This window comes from Syngnathus typhle, linkage group LG16 (assembly GCF_033458585.1).
Source record: "Syngnathus typhle isolate RoL2023-S1 ecotype Sweden linkage group LG16, RoL_Styp_1.0, whole genome shotgun sequence".
NCBI lineage: Eukaryota > Metazoa > Chordata > Actinopteri > Syngnathiformes > Syngnathidae > Syngnathus > Syngnathus typhle.
In genome coordinates, this window is record NC_083753.1 from 7347826 (window position 1) to 7359830 (window position 12005).

The window sequence follows — 12005 nt, forward strand, 5'->3', positions numbered from 1 at the left end:
AGAATGATTGCCGTATGAAAGACAGCTTAGCTTAATGCTAAATAATAATAATAATAAAAAACAAACGGCGGGACAGTGCAACTTGGCAGACAGTAAAAGAATACTCACAGGAATACATTGTGTACCTCTGCAAAGAACTTGATTGAGGATTTGAGTTGTGACGTCTCCTCGGTATCCCTGTCTATGTGATACTGCCCCCTGGTGGCCAAGGTATGAACACATGAGGAAGCGGTACACCTGAACAAATTGGAATAAAAGCAAATAATTGTGACAAAAATAGTTGAACTCTTGCCGACCGTAGATTTGCAGTCTATATACGTACATCCACTACAGGGGTGGGCGGATTTGACTAACAATACTTCCTGTGGTCCTTCTCCTAAAACTTCAATACACGTGAATTAGCGACTTGTCATGAAAATCAGCTTATTAATTAAATTGCCTGCGCTAACACCAGGCTAAAATAAAGATGATCCTTGGTCATAAAACAGTAATCTGATTATACATCCATGAATAGATCTCTGGAGTCTGAAACAGGGATTGTTTATACCACTAGTGTTACGTGGGCTCCCTCTAGCGGTTGGTGAAAATATTTCTTCCAATCAAACACGAGCATCTTTAAAAAGAGTTTAGTGGGGATAAAAACTGGAAGTAATCTCCATTATAGTCGCATTTGTAACTTAATTATATTTATATTATATTTCTAATTAGAAAAGTTTATTTTGTTTATGTACGACAGGAAATTGGCGAGACTGCAAAGGGTAGCACTGCCACCTGCTGGACCAGATGACTCAGCACAATGGAGAACATATACTGCCAGCAGAGGGCATCAAACGCGTTTATGGAAGAAATACGTAAATACAATCATACATCATTTGATTTACTATTAAAGATGATCATGTTTGTGAAATTGGTATACTTTTGAATTGTATTTTTCTGGTCGAGGTCAAAGTTAATGAAAGAGTCTAAATAGAGTTAATAGAATAATAAAGTACACGAGAGCAGACGTTTGGCAAATAAATGTACCTTTTTAATAGGATATTGAAGGCGTTAGTACCAAAAAGGCACACGGACCAGACTTCATAGTAATGAAAAGTCGACTTTGTTTTAGCTACAAAAAAATACATATATATTTTTTCCTGAAGGGAGATAGATCCTTTCACAGAAAGGACAACGTAAGAGACGTAAAAGGGACTCTTTTTTTTTTTTCTTTTATGGCTGTGTACCTTAATCATGGTATCATGATCTGTAAAATAGGACATTTGTCATCTTTTAACGTGTAGAAATAAACAGCCTTTTGGGAATATTGACAGTAAAACAAAAACACATAATCAGATGCTGCAGTGTAGAAAAGATGCACAATTAAAGCTCAACTCCTTTTCCATCTCACCTGCACGGAGCAAACGTTCCCAAAAGGTCTCATATGTTCTTTTGCTTTTTTGGTTCCCTTTATAAAAGCTTCTCGGAAGACGAAGGATTTATAACATTTTTTTTCTGGATATATTAATGCATGTAGTAATTTGTAAAAAGGACATCATAGATTTGTTGGGAAGTATTTGAAATGATATATATAAAAAATGCATTTCTCTTTTAAAGCCATTAATGCGAAAAACAAAAGCTCAGATGTGTGAAATACTGTCACATTTGTGTTTTCTTGTAATACTGACCATAAAAAAAGACACTTTGTCGGTCAACTGATGTATAGAAGTAACAACCTCCACTCAAATTGGCAAAGACGCAAGCAGGAAACGGTGCCGCCGCGTAGGCTCAAAACGGTGCTGAGTAAGCAAAAGCGTGCCGAGCGAGCTGAAAACATATTGTGAGCAGTTCGGCGTGAGCTTCAAACCTTTGTCGTGTGATCTTAAAACGACGCCGAGCGAGCTTCAACTGGGGCCAAGTAAGCTGAAGTAGATTCATCTCAAAAGGGTCCAGGGTCAGACAAACTTCAATTGGCGCAGAGGAAGGTTGAAATGGTGCGGAGGAAACAGTGCCAAATAATCTCAAAACTTTGCAAAGTTGAGGAAGCTGAAAATGGCGGCATGGATTGTCTTGGGCGTTTTGGATGAAGGCACCGTTGGGCGGCGTGTTACATTTGGCACGCTGCACTTCCTGTCAAAAGACGTCCAAAGCGTCCATCCCTTCAGGTCTTTGGTTGCTAGCGCCACATTGGAGTGTTCTGCGATCCCTTTGGAGTGCCACTGTATTAATTCAAAAAAAAAAAAAAAAAAAGGGGGGGGGGGGTCCTCACACCACAAACTCGGGCACGTCGTCACTGCTGAGGTCCAGGGAGAAGTATTTGCTGGTCCGCTTGATCCCGGTGCACTGGTCAGCCAGACCTTGGTAGGTCCCGCCCCCGCCGCCGTCGCTCAGTTCCTGGGCGCATCCGAAAGTGTAGCTGTGCGCTGTGTCCTGGCACAGCTCGGCCCACTGAAGGCAGTCCTTCTGGTACAGGCGGACGTCGTCCAACGACTGGCTGTGGCGGTCGCTGGATGACGGCGGCTTCCTGCACGTGAACGTCTGCCGGCGGGGGAACAATGAAGCTTTTTAATATCGATTGAGTGTGTTTGCAGGTCATTTTCGCTTTCGCCCTCTAGTGGTTGGATGACTATTTGTTGCGATCAGGTTCGTTTAGTGTTGGCAGCCAAATTTGTAATCGTGATTAATACTAAATTAATTTTCCCATATTGCAAACCCTACCTGTGGGAGGGACTCGATGCTTTGTCCTCTCATCTTGACGACCGTCTCAGAGGAGCTCGACGTGGACGAGCTGACATCTTTGACGATGAGACCTGCCAGGACCACATTTGAGACCTTTCGCCCTCCTCAATAAGATCGTAACAAAACGAAGAACGCAAGTCTTTACCGGAGAATCCGTTGTTGTGATCGGGGGACATGGCCAACATGTCCTCGGTGATGTGGATGCACAGCTCCTGGTCCAGGGACATCTCGCTCAGCTCCTCGTAGTCTTTGGGGTCATCCACCAGCATTTCAATCTCTGCTGGGTTTGCAGGCAGATTTATTTCCAAGTGTACAATTTTTGGTGTAGTGGGCACAACGAGCATACCGTCGTCATCCATGATGCGCTCTTTGCCGCCGCTCTCCACACCCGACGTGTGCGAGCTGCCGTGGCTGTTGGTGGACGAGCCGCCGCATGTCCTCAGGGGCCCGTGGGGGGCCGGGTGAGGGGCGCGGAAGCTGTCCGTCTCGACGCCCGACGTGTGCGAGCTGCCGTGGCTGGCGGTGGAGTGGCGGGACAGACGTTTGTGGCGGGAGACGCTGCCGCTGCTGCTACCGCTGGCCCGCGAGCGCTTGTCCAGGTTGTCCATGTCCAGCTCCAGCGCGTCGCTTATGTACGACTCACGGTACTGTTTCTTCTCTGGAAGCACGCATTTAGACGTTTGAGACGACCCGTCGTCTTCGCTAACGTTCATTATTGCGTCAAAATGCTTTTTCCGTGACCGACCTTCGTGTTCCTCCAGCCGCCGGACCTGCTTGAGGACCGGCTGCAGGTTCATGTAGAGTCGGTGGCTGTTGCTGAGCAGCTGCAGCAGGTGGCGGGAACGCACGGGGCACCCGGTGTAGTAGATGAGCTTCCGGGCTGAAGGAAGCCCGTCGGGGAGGATCTCAAACTTTTTTCCCTAAGGAAAATAAACAAAATGTGAAATGGTGTCTTATGGCTAAAGCTCAGCAAACAAATAGCTGTCCGAATATTCTTCTCTTCAGATTGGATTTCAAACGATACGTGAAGCACAATCAGAAGGTCAGGACGATGACCTCGTTCCACATCCACAAGGATGATAATGACGAGGAAGTACAAACAGGACTTTTGTTTTGTCTTCTTTGTCAGCCTACTCAACATCTGGTGTTTATTGACCCGCGTGTCTCGCCACCCGGCGGCGGCCGCGGTGCGCTGCCACGACGAGCCAAAAGCGAAGGGTGCGCCCGCTCGAATTGCGAAGAAAAGGAGGAGGAGGAAATGCAAAAGCCAAGCGTGGCGTCGACGCCATGCAACTAAGTTGAATGCAAAATTGCAAAACAAAAGAGCGGACGTTTATTTTGGCCCATGATGATGGCGTTTGGGTCACGGATGTAAAATTCCGCTTTTGTGACAAAATGGCTGATCCCCGTCAACATATTTCCAAAGTAGGTTTAGTTTGTGTGTGGGCAGGAAAAGCCTTCCTAAATCCTCAATTCGTTCCAGCGACAATGACGAAAGAGAAATCAAGCCTTGGCGCCGGGGTTTAGGATGATGTGATGACTCACCACGAAGACGAGCTTCCCCACGTTGGTCCACGGGAAGTCGTACAAAAGCTGCCTCACCGAGCCGATGTTCTGCGAGAAAGGAGGGGGAACATTTACGGGAGGCGCTGACAACTTTGCTTTGGGATTAGGACACGCAATGAATCCATCCCAGATTGTACCTGGAAGATCTGGATTCCACGTAAAGTCAGTCCCAAAGTGAGCGATGCCTCCACTTCCTTCTTGTCCTAAATCCAATTTGATGTTATTAGAAAATCAAAGGATTCATTCATGACTTTTTTTTGTGTCTCACCTTGTAGAGTCTGTAGTAATGGACGGTGACGTCGTCGAGCTGCGCGCACTCCTTGATGTACTTGAGATGCGCCTCGGAGGCCGTGAGGGCAAACTGGTCCTTGTGCATGTTGGGGATATGTCTCAGGATGTAGTCGCCGCCGCGCTTGGCTATCACCTGGGCGAGAGGACGAAGGGGAAAGGTCATATGTGTTTATTTATGCAACATGTGACCTCACTAATTGCTATGTTGACGTTTGCTTCTGTGAGTCATTTCCCGTTGTGATTTGGGATAAGATAAGGGTGGAGCAATCAGACGGGCGTGGTTTTGATACACAAAAAAACTTTTAGTGACCAAAATAAAACTCAGTGCCCCACTTTTTTTTATTTTTATAGAGGCACGACATATGTAGCTATGATGAAGGCCATGTTTACAAAGATATTGATGTTAGGCGCACTCACCCACGGGGGGAAGTAGGCTTCAGGTTCAAAGTATTTCCCAAAGTGCTTGTTCCGTTTGAAGTTGCCCATGTCGGCCTGGAGGGCAAAAGCGGCCAGGAGGAAATAGGCCTCCTCTCGCTGGATGCATTGCGAGAGCAGCACCTGTTTCCTCAAGTGCCAGTAGTAGTAGTACCTGGCGGCGCGGTCACTAAAAACACACACGTGTTAGCGAGCCCATTGGGTAACGCCGTGACGTGAGAAGGCCAGACTTACCTGATTAAACGTCCGTTCTCCACGTAATACTGAGCTCTGAAATGGATGATCATCGGAGGGCCAAACTGGTCGATACCCTGTGGAAGGGATCGGTGTTTATTCTCTTCAAAAGGAGGAAGTGCAAATTTAAACTTTGTTCTTTGAAGAAGTGCTCGAGGTGATGCTAGCATAAAGCTAGCCAAAGAATACCAGGAGTGGGGTTCGAACCCACGAGGACTAACGTCCATTGGATCTTAAGTCCAACGCCTTAACCACTCGGCCATCCTGGTGTTGTGTCAAGTCGTCCGTCGTGTGACGTACCTTGCTGGCTTCCCGCTTCCATTCTTTGGGGCAGTACTTGGACAGTTTCTGATCCAGTTCCATGTAAATATGTTCGTTATCTGCCGGAGGAAAAGCACATTTTGGCTCATCAGGTGGGCTTGGGTGGGGGTGGTCACAAAGCGGCTGGGTGGCCGCTGTTTGCTTTGCGGATTTCACGCTGTTCAGACAAACACTTGAGGAATGTCCCACAATCAGACCCGATGGCACCGAGCCAGCGCAACCGGCCGACCCGCCGTTGGCTCATCTGGAGGCCAGCTGTCTTTTTGCAACACACTGCACTTGCCGGCCAGCGTCACACACACGCACGCACGCGGTGACTCACACAGCCGCACAATGGAGCCAGTCAGGAGGAGGAGGCCCGGTTTGACGGAGACCTCCATGACAGCTAGGTGAGACCTGCTACTTTTAGGGCCCATTGCGCTTTTCCCAGCCAGGGAATGCTAAGCTATAAAATGTTCTGAATACATCTGCGGTCACAACGAGCCATCTGAGAAGAAGTAGTGGACTCACTTTGAATAACACTGAGTCCAAACAGGTGACAGTCCTTCAGCCTTAGAAGGTCACACACCTGAACCAATAACTCCTGACAGAGGGTCTTCACCTGAGAAGGAGAACAAGCCACGTCAGGTGAGGTCGAAACAAAAAGTTGTGGAATTCTACCCTCACGTTGACAATGACGTTGAGCGTGTCGTCGTTGGGCAGAAAGACACAGACGCAGCGGCGGTCCTGCATGGCTTTGTTGTTGTGGAAGTTCACTTTGTTCATCTTCGTGTGGCCTCCACCTCCTTCCTCCTCCACCACCAGCGGCCCGCTACCACCAGCACCGACGCGCCGACTTCAGCCGCGCTTCAGCCCGGAAGAGGAACATGGAGATATACTGGGTGACCGCTGTGGAGACACAAAGACTTTTCTGAGCGCTGTGAAAATTCTCAGAAAGGTGGCCGTGCATTAACAACGCTGCTTCCTGCTGGAAGTCATTCACCTTCAAGGATTCCGCCTCGAACAGATTAGGAAGTTATGGGCGGGATTAAATTACAGTAGAAGAGGAAGAAGCAATTAGTCTTTGAGAAGAAGCCAGCGATTTGAATGAGGGCCACATTCCGATGGCAGAAAGTGACGCCGAAGTTGAATAAGACCTGCCGAAGGATTTTAACATAATGTCGTGATTGTTTGACTTTTTGAGGCAAATTTGCAGTTGACCTTCCACTTTTGGTCTTATGGGGGGGGGGGGGGGGCGTATTCAAATGTGATATTTCCAGCAAGACAATCGTTCTTCTGTAAATGAATAAGACGATTGTCAGCTGGGCACTGATGGCGAAAGTGACTCTCGAATCGATTCTCACGAGGTGGCCACGTTCGGTTGTCTTGTGATTCCCTTGTGAGCAGTCCAGGTCCTCCAGTGTTTATGTATTTAACCAGGTTTGGTCTTTTGGTCTTCTGTTGTGCTGGATTAGGTGTTCTTCAAGAGAACTTTGTAGGAGTTGCAGGATAACTTCTTGTGTGGCCCTAAACAAAATTGAACGGCGGTTGGAGGTGAGTCAGCCATAACCCCCTCAAGTCATCTTCTAATGCGTTTGAACATCTGCACACGAGACCACAGAAGGCCACGAAAGATCTCCAAGCAATTAGGGTGAGCGAGGGAGAGTGGCGGATAATCACATTAGCGCCGCCGTGCCTGAGTGTGATGCAACACGGGCGGCGCACAAAAGAGCGGCCGGCTGAGCTTCCCGCGGCCTTTTCAGCCTCGCAAACAGAGATTCTGTCAACGTGGCAAAGCTTTCCACATCAGAGCTTGTCATCAAATTCGACAAAAAAGGAGCGCGCAAACTTTGCGGCTCTCTTTCATGGCTCCTGACTCAAGAATCGCGAGTCAAAAGGAAAACTTCCTCAGCTTTGTAGGTGAAGGGAAAAAAAAAAAAAGTTTCCCCGGGGGAGGCCGTCACTGTGCCGCCGCAGGTAGAGGAAGTGTCAATGCTGGATCAAAAAGCGAGCGAGAGAGATGGCGTTCAAAGGCGAGGGCTTTTGAAAAAAAAAAAAAAAAAAGGAAAAGTGCTGCAGTGGGGAGAATTCCTCGCTCACATCTGCTTCTCATTCCGACAATGGCGACCATTGATTGGGGATGCAGCGCCCGCAAACTGCATTCCTTGTTAGCGTCCCACAACTGTCCAAATAACATCAGACAAAAGCTTCAAACTAAAGATTAACGAGAGTAACCCGCTTTTGAGTTCAGCTTGTGAAGTAATTAGATGCCTTTTTTTTTTTTGCCATTGCGATTTACGGTCTGCATACATATATATATATATATACATACACACCCCCTGCGGAGATGTTTAAAGGGCTCTCTTTGAAAGGTCGTGACTTTTTCCCACGGCCGGGAGAGCCGTTTATCCAGCTGAAGAGAAAATGCCGGCGAGCTTGACGGCCGACTCTAAATCACAGCGGTCACGCGGCGGCTTTATCCTTGACGCTGATGCTTAGGTTGGCTCCTTTCCTCCCTCCCTTCGGCGTAAAGCCGCTCGACAGTCGGCAGAGAGACGGACGGGATATAAACAGGAAAAAGCCTTTTAATCGGGCCACCCTCCGCGTCTTTTTTTGGGGGAGTAAACATACGCTAGTGTGTACGGCGTTCTAAGTATGCGCTTCCGACACGTAAACATTTTGATGATGATATCTGAAATATTCCAAAATAGTTCCTCCGTGTGTCACCGGGGAGCGGAAGCCGTCACGTTGACTTTGCCAGGGAGTCGTCGCTGCATCTTGTCCAATCCGCGTACGCTAAATACGCTTGTCGCTAACAATAGCTCAAGTGAGTCGAGCAAAGCTACAAATCTCTGCCCTTTGGTAATAGCTTGTTACAAGTCTTTTCTTGAAGAAACAAAAGGAGCATACCTTCTTTCACACACACACACACACACACACAAGTGGACATGTTAGAACAGCCCAAGCTCCCCGCCCGGCGCTGGAGCAGTCGAACGGCGCGTGAGTAATTCCGCAACACGCCGCAGAGACGTCAACCCGGCCATTACGCGCGCTCGAAATAGAGCGCGACAGCTTTTAAGGAGAGGCTTGAAAAGATGCGAGCTGCAATTACAGCAAAGCCCAAAAAAGCGTGCTTGTTTTGATGGCGGCTTGTCCCGTTTGGCCTTTTCCTACCTGGAAGAGGTCTCGCAAAACTTTGAGCCCAACTGTAAGAATGGGAAGGTTTTAAAAGCTCGGGCGGAATGCGTAACAGCATCCATCTGGTTGCTCGCCAGAGGATGAATCTATCAGCCAGAAGGCCGGCCTCAATGGAAGGAAAAGCTATAATGAAAAGCAGCGCGCGAATAAAGGTCGTACTTCCTTGAAAGGATCGGAGCGGAGGGGAGAGAACACAATCCGAGGAAGGAGAGACAAATGCAGGAAGAACTCGGACATTTTTTTGGGGTGAGGGGGGTGGACATTTCAGAAACGGTGTTAACCCAGTTAATTACTTAAGTCACAAGTCACTTGTATGATTTTGCAGTTTTCATTTATAGAAGTGGATTGAGGTGGCGCTGATTCCACACGAGCCCATCCTGCCCAAGGGTTTATTTTGAACCCTACCGGTTATTTTGGATTCGGTTACGATGTTCGGAGCTGACCGAAAGAACCGCACATCAAAACAGACTTAAGGGTAAAAGTGTAAAAGCATATTTGGGCCTGTGAGATATACAAGAGGGAATTTGTGGAGGCGGTGTCTTTAACGACAATTTTTTTTTACCACAGCGTGTCCATGTTTACGTCGCCAAGGACAGACAATCGGGTTGTTTTTGTCCCAATTGTTCCTCTTCCCGAACAAGGACGTCAAGATGTCTGGCTGTCTTGTTTTTTTTAAGATTGTTTGGTCAGAGAGGTGGATTTGTTCTGATAATAAGGTCCAGAAAGCAGTCATGCATGACAAGATTAAATACATGGATTGGTGGCGTGAATTTTTATGAAGTGGGTCCACTCTACCAGGTGGAGGACTTTTTCCTTTCCGAGATGGACTTTTCGCAACCTCCAAAGTCTTCCCTCCGGTGGCAACGTGGATCTTGCTGTGTTGACCTTAAGAGAAAGCGAGTCCCCAGTGAATACAAAGTAAACAATAGCAGCAACATCCACAGAAACGCGGCGGAGAAATCAAATCGATTGGCGAAGCTTTGGGACTTTTGCGCTTTTATCTTCTTGCATTCCAGTCATTTATCTCAACGAGTCATCAAAACACACAGCGACCATCCGCGTCCGCACATTTCCTCCTTATTTCCTCCTTTAACAGAATTCATCCTGTATAATAAAATAAAATATTCCCTCTGGGAAATTGGGATGGTTATACGCGCAGCAGGTTTACAATGGCCCGTCAATATTTTAGGTCGAAACAAACAGAATAAATACTGATGTAACCCTTTTGTGAGTCATATTTATTTTGAAGTTTTAGGAAATCTTGAAAACAAAAAAAGGGGGAGGAGATCATTCTAAAACTAAAACTATTCTACTTGCCATAATTTTGCTTTTTCCTTTTTATTATAGGAACAAGAAAAGAATGTGAAATGGGGTCCGAAATGTGTAATTTTGCCTTTTTTGAAACATTATTCCCACTCTTTGATTTCTATTTTTTCACTTTAACGTTTTAAAAACAAAGCAAAAATAAGCGACATGAGGATTCATAGTGAATCTGACGTGTGTGTGTGTCTGTGTGCGCACGCATGCGTGTGTGTGTCTCATAGTAATTACACAATAACAAGTGAGGAAATTAGCACTACTCCAAAGAACGTGGATTTCATGGGAAAAAAACACACAACTTTAATATATTTATCATCGTATAAAACGATTACATAATTATTAACGAGGCTACGACACCCCCTCCAAGAAAAAAAGCAAGCAAAGTTGCTTACTAAAATTCCATGGTAACATTCCCCGTGCATTAACGCTGGCAGCATCATCGAGTTACGTGCCCGGACACGGTTGTTTTTTTTTTTTTTTCTTCCAGCGGGTTCAAATAACACACTTGTCAATATAAAAAGAGCTACAAAATAAAAATGTGGATATTTGCTCCGAGTTTTGTACCGTAACGTCACAACCCGACCTTCCTTGGATTAAGTTTTTTTTAAGAGTCCTCGTGAATGACCCACAACTCACCTTTTGCTAAGAAAAAATGGCGTATTCCTCTAAAAACAAGTTAATCCAGGCACGGTGTTGTTCGTGGCAAAGAGGAAAGGAACGGGAAAAGGATATCCGCGATGCCGAGAAAGAGACTTTTAAATTCGACGGAGCGCAGTTGAGCCGGTCGACCCGCGCCACATTCTGCCCGAGCTCCAGCTCTTCTTCTGGGTTTACATGAGCTCCGCGAGAGGGGGCGGTCGGCAGGGGTGGATTGAGTAAAGAAGACGGCGTAAAATAGCAATACAGCCAAGGGATGTCATATTCTTAATTGTATTCATGTTTAAATCACATTTAGATGAAATTCTCTGCGTTAATACGAGTTGTTAATATCTAGTATCGCGAAACGTCGTAGTGCTAAATATTAAACTCCCCCACGTATAAGGAAGGTTGGTATAGTCCACGGTGGTTTCTCATTCCTTTCCAGGCTGGATTGGAAGATTGGAAGTGTCCCACTGACTGTAGAAGGGGGAGCCAGGGGTGGGACTATATAAAGATATTAAAAGCAAGTCCTGAAAATACCTCCTAATGTGGGCCAGTTTATTTTTAAGAGCGGAAACGACTTACGTCCCGGTTAAAAATCTCCCAATGCTCGTCATCAATCACTAAGTGCACTCCAGAATCACAGTCACAAAGGTGCGGAACTCAATTTAAATGATGCATTCATCCATTTTCTGCAATGGGAAAGTAATAGAACCATTGTAAAGTCACAAAACACACTGCCAAAGCAAGATTCAGTGGTGAATCCCCAGACTTAAACCCTACAGAGCATGCATTTGACCTGCTGCTTTGACGCTCGCTGAACTGAAATCCAGCAGGGTACCATCCAGCAAGGAAACGTTGAAGTCATCTTGAGTAAATCATGATGACGCACTCCAAGAAAGACAAAAAGAGGGACAGAGAAGAAAGCGATGGTGATGGCGGGGAAGGAGTCAAGGAGTGCATGTCACCAGATGGTACGGTGAAAACAATACACCATGGTAACCCTATACAGTAGACGTCCTATCATTCAAACACTGGAATAGTGTTTGGATAAAATGATGAAACGTTAACATGCCAGTAAGAAGAATGAAGGATAAACACAGCACGCACTGCACGTGGCGTCGTTTGCAATTCAAATGGGGAGAGCGGCAATGCAGGTTATACATAATTATCTGTGAAGATTCAAACACATGCGGGCGCTCTGCAGTGGTCCCCAGCAGTGTCGTATAACCCCCCGCACCCAGCGAGCGAGCGACCCACCGACTGAGCCCAATGACTCGCTGCTGCTGCTGCTGCTGGCTTTAAAA

The 12005-nt window shown here is 46.6% G+C and overlaps 1 protein-coding gene and 1 non-coding gene across 3 annotated transcripts; both read right to left on the reverse strand.

Annotated features, from left to right (window-relative positions):
• Positions 1-1005: 1005 nt before the first annotated feature.
• frmd6 (FERM domain containing 6) lies at positions 1006-10886 on the reverse strand. 2 transcript variants are annotated; one of them, XM_061301217.1, is made up of 15 exons: positions 10696-10886; positions 9535-9624; positions 6229-6450; positions 6073-6163; positions 5542-5621; positions 5242-5318; positions 4990-5176; positions 4550-4705; positions 4419-4484; positions 4261-4329; positions 3461-3635; positions 3062-3373; positions 2861-2992; positions 2695-2786; positions 1006-2514 (listed from the first exon to the last, which is right to left on the reverse strand). In XM_061301217.1, the coding sequence occupies exons 3-15, from the start codon at positions 6325-6327 to the stop codon at positions 2242-2244; spliced, it is 1809 nt and encodes a 602-aa protein (XP_061157201.1). In that variant the 5' UTR covers positions 6328-6450; positions 9535-9624; positions 10696-10886; the 3' UTR covers positions 1006-2241. The 2 variants fall into 2 exon arrangements, with proteins under 2 accessions (XP_061157201.1, XP_061157200.1); XM_061301216.1 differs by having other exon boundaries at positions 2861-2995.
• Positions 5428-5510, reverse strand: trnal-uaa (transfer RNA leucine (anticodon UAA)). Its single transcript has one exon. It is a non-coding gene; the product is annotated as a tRNA-Leu (tRNA).
• Positions 10887-12005: the final 1119 nt, after the last annotated feature.

Bases quoted from the DNA above. Each gene is read 5' to 3' on its own strand.
- frmd6 (XM_061301216.1), bottom strand. From the start codon at position 6,327: ATGAACAAAGTGAACTTCCACAACAACAAAGCCATGCAGGACCGCCGC. The intron at 4,330-4,418 runs GTACAATCTGGG...CCTTTCTCGCAG, and splicing joins GTGGAATCCAGATCTTCCAG to AACATCGGCTCGGTGAGGCA. The intron at 3,636-4,260 runs GTGAGTCATCAC...TATTTTCCTTAG, and splicing joins TGGGGAAGCTCGTCTTCGTG to GGAAAAAAGTTTGAGATCCT.